Source organism: Erinaceus europaeus, chromosome 11 (genome assembly GCF_950295315.1).
Source record: "Erinaceus europaeus chromosome 11, mEriEur2.1, whole genome shotgun sequence".
Classification (NCBI taxonomy): domain Eukaryota; kingdom Metazoa; phylum Chordata; class Mammalia; order Eulipotyphla; family Erinaceidae; genus Erinaceus; species Erinaceus europaeus.
In genome coordinates, this window is record NC_080172.1 from 21,321,142 (window position 1) to 21,339,638 (window position 18,497).

The 18,497-nt window shown below is 38.3% G+C and overlaps 1 protein-coding gene across 3 annotated transcripts in view; it reads left to right on the forward strand.

Moving 5' to 3' along the window:
* The window catches only part of ERAP2 (endoplasmic reticulum aminopeptidase 2), a 51,070-nt gene that overhangs the window by 16,872 nt on the left and 15,701 nt on the right, over nucleotides 1-18,497 (forward strand). For 2 of the 3 annotated variants that reach the window (XR_009552475.1, XM_007529910.3), the window contains exons 5-12: nucleotides 2,884-3,038; nucleotides 6,391-6,504; nucleotides 8,328-8,459; nucleotides 8,907-9,038; nucleotides 11,177-11,245; nucleotides 12,162-12,337; nucleotides 15,105-15,184; nucleotides 17,768-17,951. Coding sequence is in view for 2 of the 3 variants with exons in the window: in XM_007529910.3 (XP_007529972.2) it covers nucleotides 2,884-3,038; nucleotides 6,391-6,504; nucleotides 8,328-8,459; nucleotides 8,907-9,038; nucleotides 11,177-11,245; nucleotides 12,162-12,337; nucleotides 15,105-15,184; nucleotides 17,768-17,951 (1,042 nt within the window). In the remaining variant the exon portion in view is untranslated. The remainder of the gene's footprint in view (nucleotides 1-2,883; nucleotides 3,039-6,390; nucleotides 6,505-8,327; nucleotides 8,460-8,906; nucleotides 9,039-11,176; nucleotides 11,246-12,161; nucleotides 12,338-15,104; nucleotides 15,185-17,767; nucleotides 17,952-18,497) is intronic. The other variant, XM_060201194.1, reaches the window with a different exon arrangement.

Consider the following 18,497-nt stretch of genomic DNA (forward strand, 5'->3'; position numbering starts at 1 on the left):
ACTAGCTAGTACTCTGCATGAATTCATATGCAAAAGATGCATCCATATCTGTTTACATACACAGAGAGAGATAATATCAGCTAATATGACTTGTTTCTGAGTTGCTTAAAGAGGATTAAATTTAACTTTTCTCCCCAAGTCTTTGTTAAGGGGTAGAGAAAATATTTATGTTGAATAGAAAATTGAGCTCAGAAAGTATTGATTCCCACAGTTTTTTCTCTGGGTCTTAGAAAGACACTTAAGGGGCCACGTGGTTGCACACCTGGTTGAGTGCACATGTTACAATGTACAAGGACTCAGGTTCCAGTCCCAAGTCCCCACCTGTAGGGGGAAAGCTTTACATGTGGTAAAGCAGTGCTGCAGGTGTCTATCTTGCTTCTCTTTCAATTTCTATCTTTATCCAAATAAAGATAATACAATATTAAAAAATATATTTAAAAAAAAAGACACTTATGGGGCGAGGTGCTGATACACATGGTTGAAAACATACATTACAGTACTTGACCCAGATTCAAACCCCCGGTTACCACCTGCAGGAGGGATACTTCATAAGTGATGAAGCAGTGATAAAGGTCTTCCTCTCTCTTCTCTTTTTCCCCTTTCTCTCTCCCCCTTACCCCTAGATTTTTCTGTCTCTATTCAAGATAAATAAAATCAATAAATAAAAGACAAAAAAAAGAATTTGAAAATACATATTAAAAAAGGGAAGACACTCATGTTTGAGTATCTATGTTTGAAATATTACTTGGAGTATTGAACAAAAGACATTTTCCTAAAATAAAAATTTTGTGTCTTTCATTATTTTGATGAATCTCAAATATATTAAAAAAATATTTGAGGGCAGTGGTGCACCGGGTTAAGCGCACATAGTACAAAGCGTTAAGGACCCCGGTTGGAGCACCCAGCTCCACAGTTGTAGGAGAGTCGCCTCACAAACGGTGAAGCAGATCTACCGGTGTCTTTCTCTCTCCTCTTTCTTCCCCTTCCCTCTCAATTTCTCTCTGTCTTATTCAACAACAACAGCAGCAACAACAATAAAAAGAATAATGGCGGTAGCGCAGCGGGTTAAGCGCACGTGGTGCAAAGCACTAGGACTGGTGTAAGGATCCCGGTTAGAGCTTCCAGCTCCTCACCTGTAGAGGAGTCGCTTCACAGGCGGTGAAGCAGGTCTGCAAGTGTCTATCTTTCTCTCGCCCTCTCTGTCTTCTCCTCCTGTCTCCACTGCTCTCTGTCCTATCCAACAACGGCGACATCAATAACAGCAACATTAATAACTACAACAATAAAACAACAAGGGCAACAAAAGGGAATAAATATTTTAAAAATTAAAGAAAAATAATAATAACAGCAACAACAACAATGGGACCAAAAGATGGCCTCGAGGAGCAGTGGATTCATAATGAAGGCTCCGAGCCCCAGTGATAACTCTGGAGGCAAAAAAAAAATTAAATAAATACATATATATGATATGTCTCATTTTCAAGGTTTTTTTTAGTGATGCTAATATGGTATAATGCTTTTGAATAAATTATTCTTCTTAGCAATAGCACATCTACAGTATTTTCATAGTTAAGAAATTTTAAAAAACTGTTCAATAAAAAATATGCTATTTTAATTTACTATGTTGGATAAAGAGTACTGATTATTTTCAGTGGAATGCTAAAACATCATGTTACTGGGGCACAGGACATTTCCCAATGGTTCTGGTTTCTTCTCTAGATAAAAAAAAAATTAATTAATGGCTGTAAGTTCTGAAGTAAAGGCGACAGACAGAGTGACATGTTAAATGTTATGGTAAGGAATAGGACAGGGCCTTTGGAGCCTGAGAGGAAAAAGAATCTCTTATGACAAAGAAAGGGTGATTTTATAGGACAAAAAATTGACTCTACATACTTTAAGATAAGTTTCTCAAATAAGATTATGTTTAGAGAAGACTATGAACTCTATAGCCTTTTTTTTTTTTTTTCCCTCCAGGGTTATTGCTGGGCTCGGTGCCTGCACCATGAATCCACTGCTCCTGGAGGCCATTTTCCTCCCCTTTTTTGTTGTCCTTGTTGTTGTAGCCTCGTTGTGGTTATTATTATTGCCATTGTTGATGTTGTTCATTGTTGGATAGGACAGAGAGAAATGGAGAGAGGAGGGGAAGACAAAGAGGGGGAGAGAAAGACAGACACCTGCAGACCTGCTTCACCGCCTGTGAAGCGACTCCCCTGCAGATGGGGAGCCGGAGGCTCGAACCGGGATCCTTACACCGGTCCTTGCGCTTTGTGCCACATGCGCTTAACCCACTGCGCCACCGCCCAACCCCCTCTATAGCCTTTTTTAACTTAAGATTATGGTGTCCATTAATTTCAAGGCCCAAAGCCTCTACTGACCTTAGCCCCACATACCAAAGTAACATGTATTAGAAAGAGCCTTGTCTAGACAGCCTGGGAAAAAGTCTCGTCAAGACACTTTTGGATTCTATAAAGGTATCATTAAAATATTCTTGATATTTTCAGGAAATCTGCTTACAAGTTCTAAAAGGATCATAAGACATTTGAGAAGGTAACAAATCCTAGTTCAGGGTTGGAAAACCAACAAGCAAGGGAGTTGCGCGGTAGCACTGCAGTTTAAGCGCACATGGCGTGAAGCGCAAGGACCAGCACAAGGACCAGTGTAAGGATCCGGTTCGAGTCCCTGGCTCCCCAACTGCAGGGAGGTTGCTTCACAGGCTGTGAAGCAGGTCAGCAGGTGTCTATCTTTCTCTCCCCCTCTTTGTCTTCCCCTCTTTTCTCCATTTCTCTCTGTCCCATCCAACAATGATGACATCAACAACAACAACAATAACTACAACAACAACAACAAACCTGACAATCAAGTGTGATTGTTCTTATTTCCTAGATCTAGTTGCCATTCCTGACTTTGGATCTGGAGCCATGGAAAATTGGGGCCTCATCACATACAGAGAGACATCATTACTCTTTGATCCCCAAACTTCTTCTGCTTTAGATAAATTGTGGGTCACCAAAGTCATAGCCCATGAGCTGGCACACCAGGTAGGTGACACTCGCATTTTCTAACATCAATCCAAATAACTACTGTACAGAACATCCAACTTCCTGAAATGACATCAAATATTAGCATTTTACATCTAGAGGAGAGGAAACAATTATTAGACCTATGCCTTATTATATAAAGTATCTGAGGACTCCATTTCTAGATTATTGCATTTACATAAGAACTTTACCACAGAAGAAGTGACCAAAACAAAGTCTTCAAGTGTCTTTTAATATTGTAGGGTGAGGACTATGCAGACACCTAGAAACCAAAATTAGAAACCTCACAAAGACATTTCCATTAAAAGTGTTTCCTTATATTTCTCTGCTACATTGGATTTTTTTTTTTTTGCCTTTGGGGTTATTGCTGCAGGCTCAGTGCCAGCACTACAAATTCACTGGTCCTGGTAGACATTTTTCCCCCCACTGTACTGGATAGGAGAGAGAGAAATTGAGAGGGGATGGGGAGGCAGAGGGGAATAGAGAAAGACACCTACAGATCTGCTTTGTTGCTTTGTTGCCTGCAGGTAGGGAGCTGGGATGGGGGGCCTTGAACCCAGATCCTTGCACAAGTCCTTGCACTAGTACTATTGGGTGTGTCACTGCCCAGTCCCTGAAATTCCTTTCTAAAGTAATGTCAATTTCTCTTCAAATGGAGTCTGTGATTAGAAGGTCATAATCAAGTAATTCAAGTCTAAGTACTCATGGACTACTGACCCTAGATGTATTATCTAACTTTTTCAACTTTAATGCTCTCATCCGTAAAATTAATAATAGTACTTGTTTTAAAGCAGTTGTAAAGATTATAGAAAACTATCTGTTTACTTCATATAATAAGCTCAAAGTAGGTGTTAGCTATGAGTGATGATGACACTATCACTGCCACTATTTCTTGCAGACTGGAATTTCTAAGATACTGCCAACACTGTATTACATACATATATAGAACTGTAAACTTTGCTCACGACATAGCTGAGACTATTTCTATTTCTGAAAACTTCCAGTAATGCAGTAAATTGTTAAAGGCGCTAGAATTTTTCTGTGATTGTGTAGTCCAATGTCATGCCTTACTAGAATTTGGCAAAAATAAATCTTTATCTTTAAATGTTTACCTTTATGTATTATCATTGCCATAACAAAAAGCTGTTTTCAAAATAAATAAATAAACAAATAAAGCTGTTATCTTTTAAAACAATGAAGTAAGTCTCTAATCACACAGGAGCCATGCTCAGAAATGTACCTTGCGAGCATATTAGCAGCCTCTTCTGGTTTAGGCTGCTAACCCACTGGCTCAGTGTAGGGATTTTGAACATTAGTTACTGGGAGTTTGAAGCACTTAACAACAGAACCTGGGAATTCCTCATCTTCCTACCTAATGTATTAAGGGAATGGTAGAATTCTATCCCTGGAGCTCCATGCTCCTTCTGGGTCTTTCACTTTCCTAGAGTTGGGAGACTAGTGCTAAAACAGCCAGAAGCTTTGAAATTGTTAGCTTGAGTGTTTTGTTTCTCCATTGATCTGCATATAACCATATGTCTCTGCTGTGTAAGGTTCTGATGAACAACGCTCGCTCATGTCAACCAAGTGAATCAAGGCCAATACAAAGCACACAAGGCCTGGATGACTCAGCCTTCTTCTAGCTCATCCTTTACAGACAGATAAAGCTTTAGCTTTCCTGACTACCTACCATTTCCTAAACATGCAAATTTGTGCTGTTCCTCTGTGCCTTTGCTCTAGCTATCTGATCTGCCTCGAATAAACAACACATTAGATTTAGGAAATGAGTCATTTCCTAATTATCCTATGTTTTCTTCCAGCAGAACTGATTCTTTCCTCTTATAATTCCCTCTGTCACTTGTAAAGACATATATCATGTTCACCTCCATTTTTCATATTGAGGCAGTACCATATATACACATATATGGCATAGAGCCAGAATCATTGTACATCACGTATATATACATATGTATATATACATAGAGATGTATGTATATATATTTATCTATAGTAAATCTTCAGTATGTATTTATTGAAGGAGTGATAAAATCACTCTTACTAAGTGAAAAAAAATCAACTCAATTTATGTTGCTCATATTTGGCACTTCTCAGATTTAAGAAACTTCTGCTCCTTTTCATGTGTGCCTTTAGGAATACTGGTACCAAAGTGTTGATAGTCAGAAAAGGAGTTTAGCTTAGCCACTTACTAGAAACAACAGATTTAGCATTTTCTGTAACTGTAATAAGGCTCGTGTGAATCTTGGGTTTCCTGCCCTTCTGAAGGTTGCAATTCTGAAATAAACTAGATGCACAGTGTTGGACATACAGACTAATTATATAAATGAAATATTAAAGTTCATGGGAAAAAAACTACTTTTAACACTTTAGTTACAGATCAAGCATAGGTCAAGGATAAATTTGTATTTGGATTATCCCCAAATTATCTACCATTTCTTAAACATGCAAGAAGGAGGTGTGTGTGTGTGTGTGTGTGTGTGTGTGTGTGTGTGTGTGTGTGTGTGTGTGTTTAAAATATCAGGGCTTTATTATTCATTTTGGTGGTCAAGTTAATCTCTGAAAGAAAATCAAGTGTGGGCTGGGTGGTCACACACATAGCACTTTGCAAAAGAATACAACACGCAAGGACCCAGGTCTGAGCCCCTGATCCCTACCTTCAGGGGGGACACTACACGAGTGGTGAACAGGTCTGCAGGTGTATATCTTTCTCTATCCCTCTTTATCTTCCCTCCCCCTCTCAATTTCTAGCAAATGAAAAAAAAGTGGCTATTAGAAGAGGTAGATTCATAGGGCCAGCACTGAACCCCAGGAACTAGAGGCAAAAAAAAATTAACAATGAAATTTACTCAACAATAATACTATGAAGTAATCTGAGTGTCCTAAACTCAGTTCTATTCTTTTAATTATTTTTATATAATGTAAAAAAATGGGACTTCATAATGGATAATTTTACTTATAGTTACCTTTAAACTATGACCAAAGATCAAAGGAAAGAAGAGCTTATTCTTAGCAAGACAGAAAGAAAAACGACTCTACAAAATGCTTCATTTTCTCCTTCAATTTAAACATAAAAGCTAGGAACTATTGGGAAAATAGATAGAAGATGGAATGTTTGAAGCAGGAGGAGAACACAAGAAAAATGAAAGAAGCAAAAGTATGGTAGCAAGAAGAAAAGGCAGGAAAGTCAGTCGAAGGAGATCATGGAGAAAGTAAATGGTAGTGAAGACAGAGGAGTGACCTTAACTGCTAAAAAGAGTTAGCACACGTGTTTTTTTCTTACTACAGCTATATAGTCTGTATATACAGTGTCTGTTAACATTGAATTATTACTTTGCAGTGGTTTGGCAATCTTGTTACAATGGAATGGTGGAATGATATTTGGCTCAATGAAGGTTTTGCAACATACATGGAACTTATCTCTATTAATGCCACATATCCAGAACTACAATTTGTAAGTTAATAGTTTTATATATCATACCATCTTTTGTTTACTATACAAAACATATTTATTCCTTTTCTCTTCTTTATTTTCTTTCTTTTTTTATTGCCACCAGGGTTATCACTGGGGCTTAGTGCTGACATTATAAGCCCTTGGCTCCTGGTGGCCTGTTTTTTTGGTTTTTGATTTTTTTTCTTTCTATTTTATTTTTATTTGACAGGACAGAGAGAAACTGAGAGGGAAGGGAATATAGAGAGGAAGAGAGAAAGATAGACACCTGAAGACCTGTTTCACTGTCCCTGAAGCATCTTCTCTGCTGGTGGAGAGCCGGGACTCAAACCTGAATCCCTGAGCATGGTGATATAAATGCTTGACCAGGTGTGCCACCACCAGCACTCAATTTATTCATTTTCTTCCTTCCTTCCTTCCTTCCTTTCTTTCTTTCTTTCTTTCTTTCTTTCTTTCTTTCTTTCTTTCTTTTTTCCAAAATACTGCTCATCTCTGGTTTATGATGATGTGGAGGATTGAACCTGGGACCTGGGAGCCTCAGGCATGAGAGTCAGTTTGCATAACCATTATGCTTTCTCTCTCCCTGACCTGATTGGTTCATTTCTATGGCCCTCGGGACAAAATACCACAGACATAGTCCACAAAACATAATCTCTTCACAATTCTGTAGGTTAGAAGCCCAAAGTCAAGATGCATGCATGTGTGTTTTCTCCTGAGACCTCTTTTCTCGATTTACAGATCACCACCTTTCCACGGTGGGGTCACATGTTCTTTCTCCTCTATGCACACACTCCTGCTGTGTGTCGATGTGCATGCCCTTTTCTAGTAAGTCATATTGAACTAGGACCCACCCTAATGGCGTCACTGAATCCAGTCCTTTCATTAAGGATCATTCTCCAATATAGTCATATTCTGAGGTTTTAGAGTTTGGATAGAGTTTGGATAGGTTTTAGAGTTTGGATAGCTCAAATTCAAATGTGAATCTGGAAAGGGGTTGATCAAAATTTTGCCTGTAATATGGACGATAGAAATAAATGAGACATTGGAGGTTTTAGAGTGCAGTAAACATAATTCCTTCACTAAAAAGACTGTGGACAGACAACTCAAATCACAAACATAGAACTATGTTTGCGGAGTGAGAAGAAAGACTATCACAGGACAAGGCAATGTCTGCTTATAGGCTCAAAGCAAAATTCTTGGCATATAACCTGAATTGAGCATGACTAGGAGCACATTCTTCTAGAGTTGCCAAAGGACTTGCCTCTCTCTACAAAATATATGAAAATGTTTCTTCAATAATACCCTTTTTTAAAAAGTATATAGGGACCTGAAAACCACCTATCAAGATGGTTAGAAATGGTTAATTAAATCTTTTGGGTAAAACATTTGATGTGATGTGGTACAGAATGACATGGATTCAAAGAATCTTATTAGTGCTAAATTTGTGACTTAATAGCACAGTTTCTTATATTCTTACTTGTGAAAAGAATATGTGCATTTCTTTACAAAATGTTGATGGAATTGGAGATGATGGATGTACGATCCTGGCACATAGCAAATGTTCATGAGATGGGAGTCCTTAGCTTTATTTCTGCATTCCATGTGCAAGGACTTGGCACATGGTAAGTATCCATGAAATGCAAGGAAATGTTGGGTTTATAACTTTGTGAAGTAGAGAATGGGCCAAAAGGGAACATAAGGGGAAAACATTTATTAAAAAAAAAAGTGATTGTACACTTACTTCTAAGAATATCTTACCAAACCTGCCACGTTTTCGATCGCTTTGAGAGTGTCATGTTGAAAATTAATTTTTTTCACCTGTTTAGGATGACTATTTTCTGAATGTATGTTTTGAAGTAATTAAAAGAGATTCATTGAATTCAACCCGTCCTATCTCCAACCAAGCAGAAACTCCCACTCAAATACAGGAAATGTTTGATGCGGTTTCCTATAACAAGGTAGTAAATGTTTTGGGCAAGTGGGAGCTTTGATATGAGAAGAAATAAAATCAAAGGAGGCTGGTGGCGGCACCCCCAGTTAAGTGCTCACGTTACAGTGTGCAAGGACTCCTGACCCCCACCTGCAGAGAAAAAGCTTCACAAGTGGTGAAGCAGGGCTGCGGGTGTCTCTCTCTCTCCCTCTCTATCTTCCCTACCTCCTCTCAATTTCTCTCTGATTCTGTCCAATAATATATATATATATAATCAACAGCTAAGCTGCTGGAACAGTATTACTGCACCATGTTTCACTTTTTTATTTCATTGATTGTTCCTTTTACAGACATAACATATATTTCATAAAATGTGTACTTTCTTTAAAAGCATGATATTACTTTTCCCTTTATCTTTTCATATATATATATATATATATATATATATTTTTTTTTTTTTTTTTTTTTTTTTTAGGGAGCGTGTATTTTGAATATGCTCAAGGATTTTCTGAGTGAGGAGAAGTTCCAGAAAGGAATTATTCACTATTTAAAGAAGTTTAAGTATAGAAATGCTAAGAATAATCATTTGTGGAGCAGTTTGTCGAATGTGAGTTGTATGTTCACCTACAGTAGACCATTGTAAAGCCTAAAAGTGTGATGGATTGATTATGAAGATTTAAAAATAGTATGTGGTTAGTAAACAAATAAAAATATCTGTTCCATTTGCCATACTATCAGGGTCTCTGAAAGACAGTCTTTCTTCCTTTATTTCTTCTTTCTTTCTTTCTTTTTTGTCTCCAGGGTTATTGCTGAAGTTCTGTGCCTGCATTACAAATCCATTGCTCCTGGTGGCCATTTTTTAACTGGATAGGACAGAAAGAAAATGAGAAAGGAAGGGAATATAGGGAGAGAGAAAAACACATGCAGACCAGCTTCACCACTTATGAGGTGGCCACCCTGTAGGTGGGGGTTCAGAGGCTCAAATCAGGATCCTTGTGCCAGTCCTTGCCCTTCAGACTATGTGCACTTAACCCTATGTGCCACTGCCCAGCCCCCAAAGGCAGTGTTTCTTTGTCAGTGAGCATCATATGTAATCCAGATGGCACCCTGGGTTAGACAGGATGGTGGAGTAGGGTGTGGTCAATATTCAACCTGCTTTTGGTTTACCTCCTGTGGTTACCACTATAACTATCTTCTCATTTCCCCCTAATCTTTAGTGGTTTTGTAATTTCATCTACTATAATACTTAATCTTCTTCACCTAAATTTTAAGATTGACTCTACTTGCTCTATTTATTTAGCAATATGTTTTCTCGGTTGAATGAAGTGCATCTTGTCCCTAATAGGAAGACATATTGCTCAGTCCTTAAGACTGTTGTGTCTTTGCTAGTACTTTTGATACTGGAAATCCTTTTGTCTTTCCAAAAGTTGAAACCCTCTCCGTTTTTCAAGTTTTACTTGAGACTTTACTTTCACTCTATCCTATCCAATAAAATGAAAAGATTGACCGCCAGGAGTAGTGGACTTGTAATGGTGGCACCGAGCCCCAGCAATAATCCTGGAGACAATTAATTAATTAATAGATAGAAAACATACACTTAATGCATATGATCCTAACAATTGTTCAAGTATTCTTGAATCATCAGCCTCAAAAAAAAAATGGTTTCAGGAAAAAATAATATTGCCTACTTGCTAAACAAGGGCGCAAGAAGCACACATAAAAAAATATAGTAGGACCCTTTCCAGGATAAAAATAATAAATTCAGCAAATTAACTCATCCCTGAAACAGCTATGCTACAACATTGATCTTATTTAGAACATTAAAATATATTTTAAATGCAGTTTTTAATTGCCCTTGTAGTGGTAATGAGTCTAACAATGAAAACAAAATGGCATCTTCACAGTGACTATAGAAAGCACAAAAGCAACTCAAATAAAGAATGAAGGGGGTGTGCGCGGACTGTAGGGCACCGGGCTTAGTGCACATCATACAAAGCACAGGGAGTCACACAAAGATCCTGATTCGAGCCCCCAGATCCCTATCTTCAGGGGAGTGGCCTCACGAGCAGTAAAGCAGGTCTGTAGGTGTCCATCTTCTCTCCTCCTCTCTGTCTTCCCTCCTCTCTCAATTTCTTTGGGTCCTATTCAACAACAACAACAAAAACAACAACAAATAGAAAAAATGGCCGCCAGGAGTGCAGGCACCAAGCCCCAGCAATAGCCCTGGAGACAAAAAAGAATGAAGAGAGTAACTTTTGAATTCCCAGTAGTTACTGGAGTACATATTTTGTTTGTCATTTTCATGAGTTGCTGTGTTCACAATTATGTCTAAGTGGATAAAATTTGCACATAACTATTCTAATAAGTGCCTGCATATATATATATATATATATATATATATATATATATATATACAGGGGGTGGTGAAGATAGAGAGGGAGAGAGATGGAGAGACACCTGCAGCACTGCTTCACCCCCTCATGAAGCTTTCCCTTTCCCCCTGCAGAAGGGGTCCAGGGGCTTGAACCTGGGTCCTTGTACAGTGTAATGTAACCTGCCCCCATACATTGAGATAGCTCTCCATTCCTACACAGGTATATTTAGTGCTGAAATTCATATTGTCAACTATTTGGGAGAAAGATATTGTAAACACATATCATAATAAGCAATTTATATCTGGGGAAGTTTACATATATTTAACTATCAGTGCCCAAATGACAATATTCCTTTATTCTTGTTCTATAGAGTTGTTCAGAAGGTGATTTTGTATCTGGTGGATTTTGTTATTCTGATTCCAAGATGGCAGGCAGCACAGTGAGTATAAAGAGACAAAGTAGAAGAAGCCTGATGTGTCACCACACCCTGGGTATGACATACGGAGTAGCCCAATGATACTTCTAAATAACTGGAGTGGAAGAAAAAGACTCCATAAATTTCCTTGAAACAAAACCGACTGTCGAAAGGATGTTCAGGCCATGTAGAGGGATCCTGCTACTACTGCTATATTTTTGTTTCTGTAACTCAGTTTTCCCACAAACACTGCTGCTAGCTAAAAATATCATAGCTCAGAATTTTTCTGAGTGGTTCTTGCTGCCTTAACATCCTGTAGGCTCTGAAAACTGCCAAACTAAATAATGTTGTTAGACTTAAAATAAAGTGAATGGCTTCGTTGAAGTCCTGTCTTTTTGTTTACTTCTGAGAGGTTCTTCAAGCATTTTAGGAAGGAGAAAATAAAGTCATGATGAACAAGACAAATTTATATCCCAGTAGATCACAGTTAAAAAGGAAGATTCATCAACACCCAATTAGAACTAGAAGCTAAGAAGATAGAGGTTTCATTCTCTATTCAGTATACGCCTCTATGGAAATACTGATCTGTTGGAATATATTAGACCATTTCAGACTGTCCACCCATTAAGACATATTTTTCCTTTGGAGTTAGCCCTTTGATTCCACCTTTAACAAATGGAGATGTGGTGCTTTTTGTTTCTTTGAGTTTTTGAATGGGTTAGGAGGGAGGTTCATGTTAGTCTCAAAATTCTTCCTTTTGGCTGGCTTTCCTTGTCATGGGTTAACCCTTACGTTCCCACATATATTCCTCCTTCAAGTAAATTGCAGAGTGAATCCCTGGGACTGAGTTTCCAGCCAAATCTGCTCTTCTTCCCCCTTCTTGATTCTGACAACCGATGAAGTCATTTTAGTTTCTGCCCCCTGTTACTTGTCCTTTCAGCCCACTCTTTTGGGGGAAAATGTGGAAGTCAAAGAGATGATGACTAATTGGATTCTGCAGAAAGGAATCCCCCTTGTCGTGGTTAAACAAGAAGGCCATTTGCTCAGGTTGCAACAGGAACGCTTTCTGACAGGGATTTCCCAGGAAGATCCTGAATGGAAAGTTCTGCAGGAAAGGTAATGACTCTTCTTGATTTGATGTAGCTCATCTCAGTTTGGGTTTTTTTTTTTTAATTAATTTTTTTAATTATCTTTATTTTTTATTTACTGGATAGAGACAGCCAGAAATCAAGAGGGAAGGGGGTGATAGAGGAGAGACAAGAGAGACACCTGCGACACTGCTTCACCTTTTGCAAAGCATTCCCTCTGCAGGTGGGGACTAGGGGCTCAAACCTAGGTCCTTGTGCACTGTAACATATGCATTCAACGAGGTGTGCCACCACCCGGCCCCTCTCAGTTTGGTTTTTTACAAGCTTTTGTAGAGCTTCTCTGGTAACTATGTGGGATATTATTTCTACAGGGCATATCAGATCTAAAGTAGCCTTGATCAAAGATTTAAGGAACTTTAAATGCTTCAGGATATATTTTTCTTTGATTGTTGTAGTTATTGTTGTTGTTATTGATATCCTCGTTGGATAGGACAGAGAGAAATGGAGAAAGGAGGGGAAGACAGAGATGGAGAGAGAAAGATAGACACCTGTAGACCTGCTTCACTGCTTGTGAAGTGATTCCCCTGCAGGTAGGGAGCCCGGGCTGGAACCAAGATCTTTATGCTGGTCCTTACGCTTTGTGCCATGTGCACTTAACCCGCTATGCTATAGCTCGACTCCCCAGGATATATTTTTCAACTGCCTCCTTATTAGTAATTTTGTAACTTCTTTAGGAAACTCAATTATTATTACAAAGGTTATCAGTTATACTTACATTATAATTTAACTTGACTCTTTTCAATGCTATGTTTCTGAATTCTATTAAATTAGTGACATATCAAAGAAGTGTTATACAACTACAAATTTTTTTTTACAACTACAAATGTTATCAGAAAAAAAGTACTCTTTCTGTGACATATTTGACCGTAAGGCCTCCTATTAACCTTCTATTATTCAGTAATGAACTAAAAATATAATGTCTTAAAACATACTAATGTTCTTGGTAATAATGAAAGCAAATCCAGCTAACAAGATTGCCATCTTGTCCACAGATCTATCCTAAGAAAACTTTTTTAAAGACTTTACTGAGAATCAAGAGCAAAACATTGTCCTTATTTCTCACATCCTACCAGATTAGCCCTATCAATAAAATGAATGGAATTGATTTACAATGAAATAATCCAAGCCAATCTGTACAAACCCTTGTGATTGATTTTTCTCTAAGAATCTTGCTGTCTAATAACAATTCTAGAATTTTTTTCTGAAAATTAACAAAAACATGAGCTATTTAACACATAACAATCTATTTCTTTGGTTGCCTGTTTCTAGTCAAGCAGCAACTCTAAGATACTCCATATTTGTACTTTCTTCCATTACCTGTATGTCCTTCTGAAGTCGAAACCTCTGAGAGCTTAGACAGTTTGTAATTTGGCAACAGAATCTGGAGATTTTGATGCCTGATTAATCACTGGGTAAGCAGGACTCAACTTCACAACCTACAAAAAATGTTAATAAGGGAGTTCAATAGAGTAGGTGGCTCTAGCTAGAAACGTAAAAATATACTGCAGTTATCTGTAGTTTTCTTCCAGATGCTGTAGTGTTTATGTTTGCAATGATTATAAAATTATTGCTCTCTGATTCAGGTCTGTCTACATTCATGAAATGCTACTATCCCTGTCTTTACTCTCAGTTATATTTAGATGAAAAATCACTTTCCTTTTTTAGAGCCAAGATCCATATAGAAATCCAAATCCAAATCCATCAAGAATCGGAAAAACCTATAATCCTATTTCTACCTTTTTGTATAATTTTTTTCAATAACTTTATTAATTGTACTCCACATGAGCAGATTATCCCCATGACCATTCACTATATAGAGTCCATGTAATGTTGTTTTTTCATTGGCCTATTTTTTTGTTTTACATTGATTTTTTATTTGACAGGAAAGAGAGAAATTCAAAGAGGGAGGGGAAATAGCTAGAGGGAAAGAGAGACACCTGCAGACTTGTTTCACCACTCGTGAAGTATGCTTCCCACAGGTGGGGAGTGGGGGCTTGAACCTGTGTCCTTGCACTTGGTAGTATGTGCACTTATCCAAGTATGCCACCACTAGGTCCCCTTGGCTTGCACTGTAGTATTAAATCAAGCATAGGATTTTGCATGTGCAGATTTATTATAACTCATATGGTTTGGTATAGTAGAGAAATCTAGAAGCTACTAGGAAATTAAAAAGAGTAGTATTTTTCTGTTATTTATCATAGTATGGTTTTTGAAGAGTCACTTTGGCCCTTTCTTTCAATTCATTCTGCTTTCTAGACTTCCTTAACCTGCAGAGTCTAGACTAGAGCATTGCTCAGAATCTAGTCAGAGTCACTCATAGTAGGCAGTGAGGGCTGGATGTGGGAAGCTTTGTTGAATAAAAAGGTAAGTGAGAGAGCATGCTGGGACATGATCCTTACATCTTAAAGTACCTCCTGCAGTTTCAACGTGGTTATTTGAATTGATCCCAGGCAGAGTTTTTGGAAATGTAAAAGGAGGATTTGTTTTTTTTACCTTTTACTTATAAAATCAGCAGACATTGTTGAGTGAGGTCTAGACAGCACAGGTAATTGTGAAAAAGTTCAACTGGGTGTATATTGCTTCATGGTTATTGTGGAGGAATTTTTATGTACGCAAGGATCTGCGAGCTCAAGTTTATTTATAAGATCACTAAGAGTTATATTTTATAGCATCAGTCTTACATGGTATTTACATGCTCATTTATCTGGTCTAACTGCCTCTACTTTCTAACATAGGTACCTTTGGCATATCCCACTAACCTATTCTGTGAGTTCTTCTGACCTGATTCACAGACACATTCTAAAATCAAAAACAGGTAATGGATAGCCCAACAGTTTTTTAAAAAATATATATGTTTTTTTTATATTTTTATTTTCCCTTTTTTGTTGCCCTTGTTGGTTTTTTTTTCTTCATTGTTGTTGTGGTTATTATTGTTGTTGTCGTCGTTGTTAGATAGGACAGAGAGAAATAGAGAAGGGGAAGACAGAGAGGGGGAGAGAAAGATAGAAACCTGCAGACCTGCTTCACCGCCTATGAAGTCATTCCCTTGCAGGTGGGAAGCCCCGGGCTCGAACCTGGATCCTTCCGCCGGTCCTTGTGCTTTGCGCCACATGCGCTGAACCCGCTGCGCTACCGCTTGACTCCCAAAATATGCTTATTTTTATGAAAGTGGGGCCCAGTGGTGACACATCTGGTTAAGCGCTCACATTACAGTGCACAAGGACCTGGGTTTAAGGCCCCGGCCCCTACCTTCAGGGAGAAAGCTTCACAAGTGGTGAAGCAGGGCTGCAGGTGTCTCTCTCTCCCTCTCTATTTCCCCCTCTCCTCTCCATTTCTCTCTGTCTCTATCCAATAATAAATAAATAACTATCTTTAAAAAAATAAAAGAAGGAAGGGAGAAAAGAAAGAAAGAAAAAAGATGAAAGAAAGGAAGAAAGAAAGAAGGAAAAAGAAAGAAAGAAAGAAAGAAAGAAAGAAAGAAAGAAAGAAAGAAAGAAAGGAAGCAAGGAAGGAAGGAAGGAAGGAAGGGAAGAAAGAAGGAAGGAAGGAAGGAAGGAAGGAAGGAAGGAAGGAAGGAAGGAAGGAAGGAAGAGATAGGGGCCGGTTGGTGGCACATCTGGTTGAGCGCACATTACAATGCCGAAAGACCCGGGTTCGAACCCCCAGTCCCCACCTGCAGGAAGAAAGCTTGCGAGTGGGAAAGCAATGCTGCAGGTGTTTCTCTGTCTCTCCCTCTCTATCACCCCCTTCCCTCTATATTTCTGGCTGTCTCTATCAAATAAAATAAAGATAATTAAAAAATTAAAAAGAAAGAGATAGATGGTGATCAGAGCACTGCACAGTCCTAGATTATGTTGGTGCTAGAGATTGAACTTGAGACCACTGGGTTTTCTGGCATGCAACTACTGTTTTCTGAAACACTGAACTATCTTATTATTATTATTGTTGTTGGATAGAGAGACAGAGAAATTGAGAGGGGTGGCAAAGATAGAGAGGGAGAGAGACACTTGCAGCATTGCTTCACCACTCGTGAAGCTTTCACCCTGCAGGAGGGGACCAGGGGCTTGAACCTGGGTCCTTGTACACTGTAACGTCAGTGCTTAACCAGGTACGCCACCCCCTGCCCCCACACATTGAGATATCTCTCCATTCCTACACAAGTACGTTTAGTGTTGAAATTCATTTTCTCAACTATTTGGGAGAAAGTTATTGTAAACACATATCATAATAAGCAATTTACATCTGGGGAAGTTTCATTTATCTATATGTTAGTTACTGAAAGAACTCTTCAGCTGGAAACTCTGAATTTATTCTCTTGTGCTTAGCATTTAGAGATAATGTTGTATTTATACTAAGCTATGATTGCATCCTGTTTTATTTTAACACTTACTAATTCAACCCTTGAGGGCCGAGCAGTGGCACAATGGTTAAATGCACATAGTATGAAGCCAGGGACCCGCAAAAGGATCCAGTTCGAGCCCCTGGCTCCCCACCTGCAGGGCTGTTGCTTCACAAGTGGTGAAGCAGGTCTGCAGGTGTCTTTCTCTCTCCCTCTCTATCTTTCCCTCCCTTCTCAATTTCTCTCTGTCTTATCCAATAAAATGGAAAAAATATGGACTCCAGGAGCAGTGGATTCATAGTGAAGGCACTGAGCCTTAGCAATAACATTGGAGGCAAAAAATAAAACAAACAAACAAAAGAAATACCAACTAATTCAACTCTTATACCATAAAGTAAATTTGTGTTGTGAAAAAAAAGTACTTTGGAATTGATTGGCCCTGAATTCAGACTCTCATTTTCTCACCTATATGTGACAAAAAACATGATACAAAGGAAAAAAAATATATTCCTGAATTATTTAATTTAATTATTTATTTAATTTAATTATCTAATCTTATTTTGAATGTGTACTAGTCTCACAGAATTATTGAAATAATGTTATTTTAGCACCTAGGAGAATGGATTTAGTATTAAAATGCACAGCTTAATTTTTATTCCTCTACTAGACACTTCATTGGAATTTTAGTGTTTCTATCAGTGTCAGTTTACCCTGGAGCCTTATTTTACCCAAACCTAAGATTCACCAAGTGGATCACCTCCTGACTTATGCATACTTTAATGACCAATAATTGCATTTTGAAATAAAGCCACTGGTATATCAAGCCAAATTCCAGCCATACCCGCCATATAAATCCCTGGGTCTTAGACCTTTATTGACTGGGTTTTGTTTTGTTTTCCATACATTTAGTAGACAGTAAAGATTATCATCACCCGACATTTTCCAAAACTTTGTCTTCCATTGATTTATTAGAACAGAATCTTGGAAACTGACAATTTTGTAGCTATTCTGGTGTGTTCATATTGATAATGTAATGTCTGCGTCAATTTTTCTTTCAAGATACCCTGCATTTACCTGAAAACTTCAGTTGGGTGAAGTTCAACGTGAACTCAAATGGCTACTATATTGTTCACTATGAGGGGTGTGGATGGGACCAGTTCATTACCCAACTGAATCAGAACCACACACTTCTGAGACCTAAAGAGAGGATTGGTTTGATTCATGACGCATTTCAGCTAGTAAGGTAATACAATATTTTTATCTCACTTTATAGGAAATAGCTGACCTGTAATCATATATGCTATATTTCAAAAGCATCATTCATATGAGGCTAAATAGTGGTTACTAGGCTAAATCTTACCCTCTGATGAGATATTTTGATCAAGTGTTTAAATTTTTTTTTTAAATTTATATTTATTTATTCCCTTTTGTTGTCCTTGTCGTTTTATTGTTGTAGTTATTATTGATGTCATTGTTGTTGGATAGGACAGAGAGAAATGGAGAGAGGAGGGGAAGACATAAATGTGGAGAGAAAGATAGATACCTGCAGACCTGCTTCACCGCCTGTGAAGCGACTCCCCTGCAGGTGAGGAGCCAGGGGCTCGAACCGGGATCCTTATGCTGGTCCTTGCACCACCTGCGCTTAACCTGCTGCGTTGCTGCCCAACTCCCCAAGTGCTTAAAATTTTAATCTGAGTATGTTTCCTTGTCCTGCAGCTCAGGTTCCATGTGTAAATATGGGTAGGTGGGTAACTCCATGGGTATGAGCTAGTGGGGAGGAAGTTTCCCC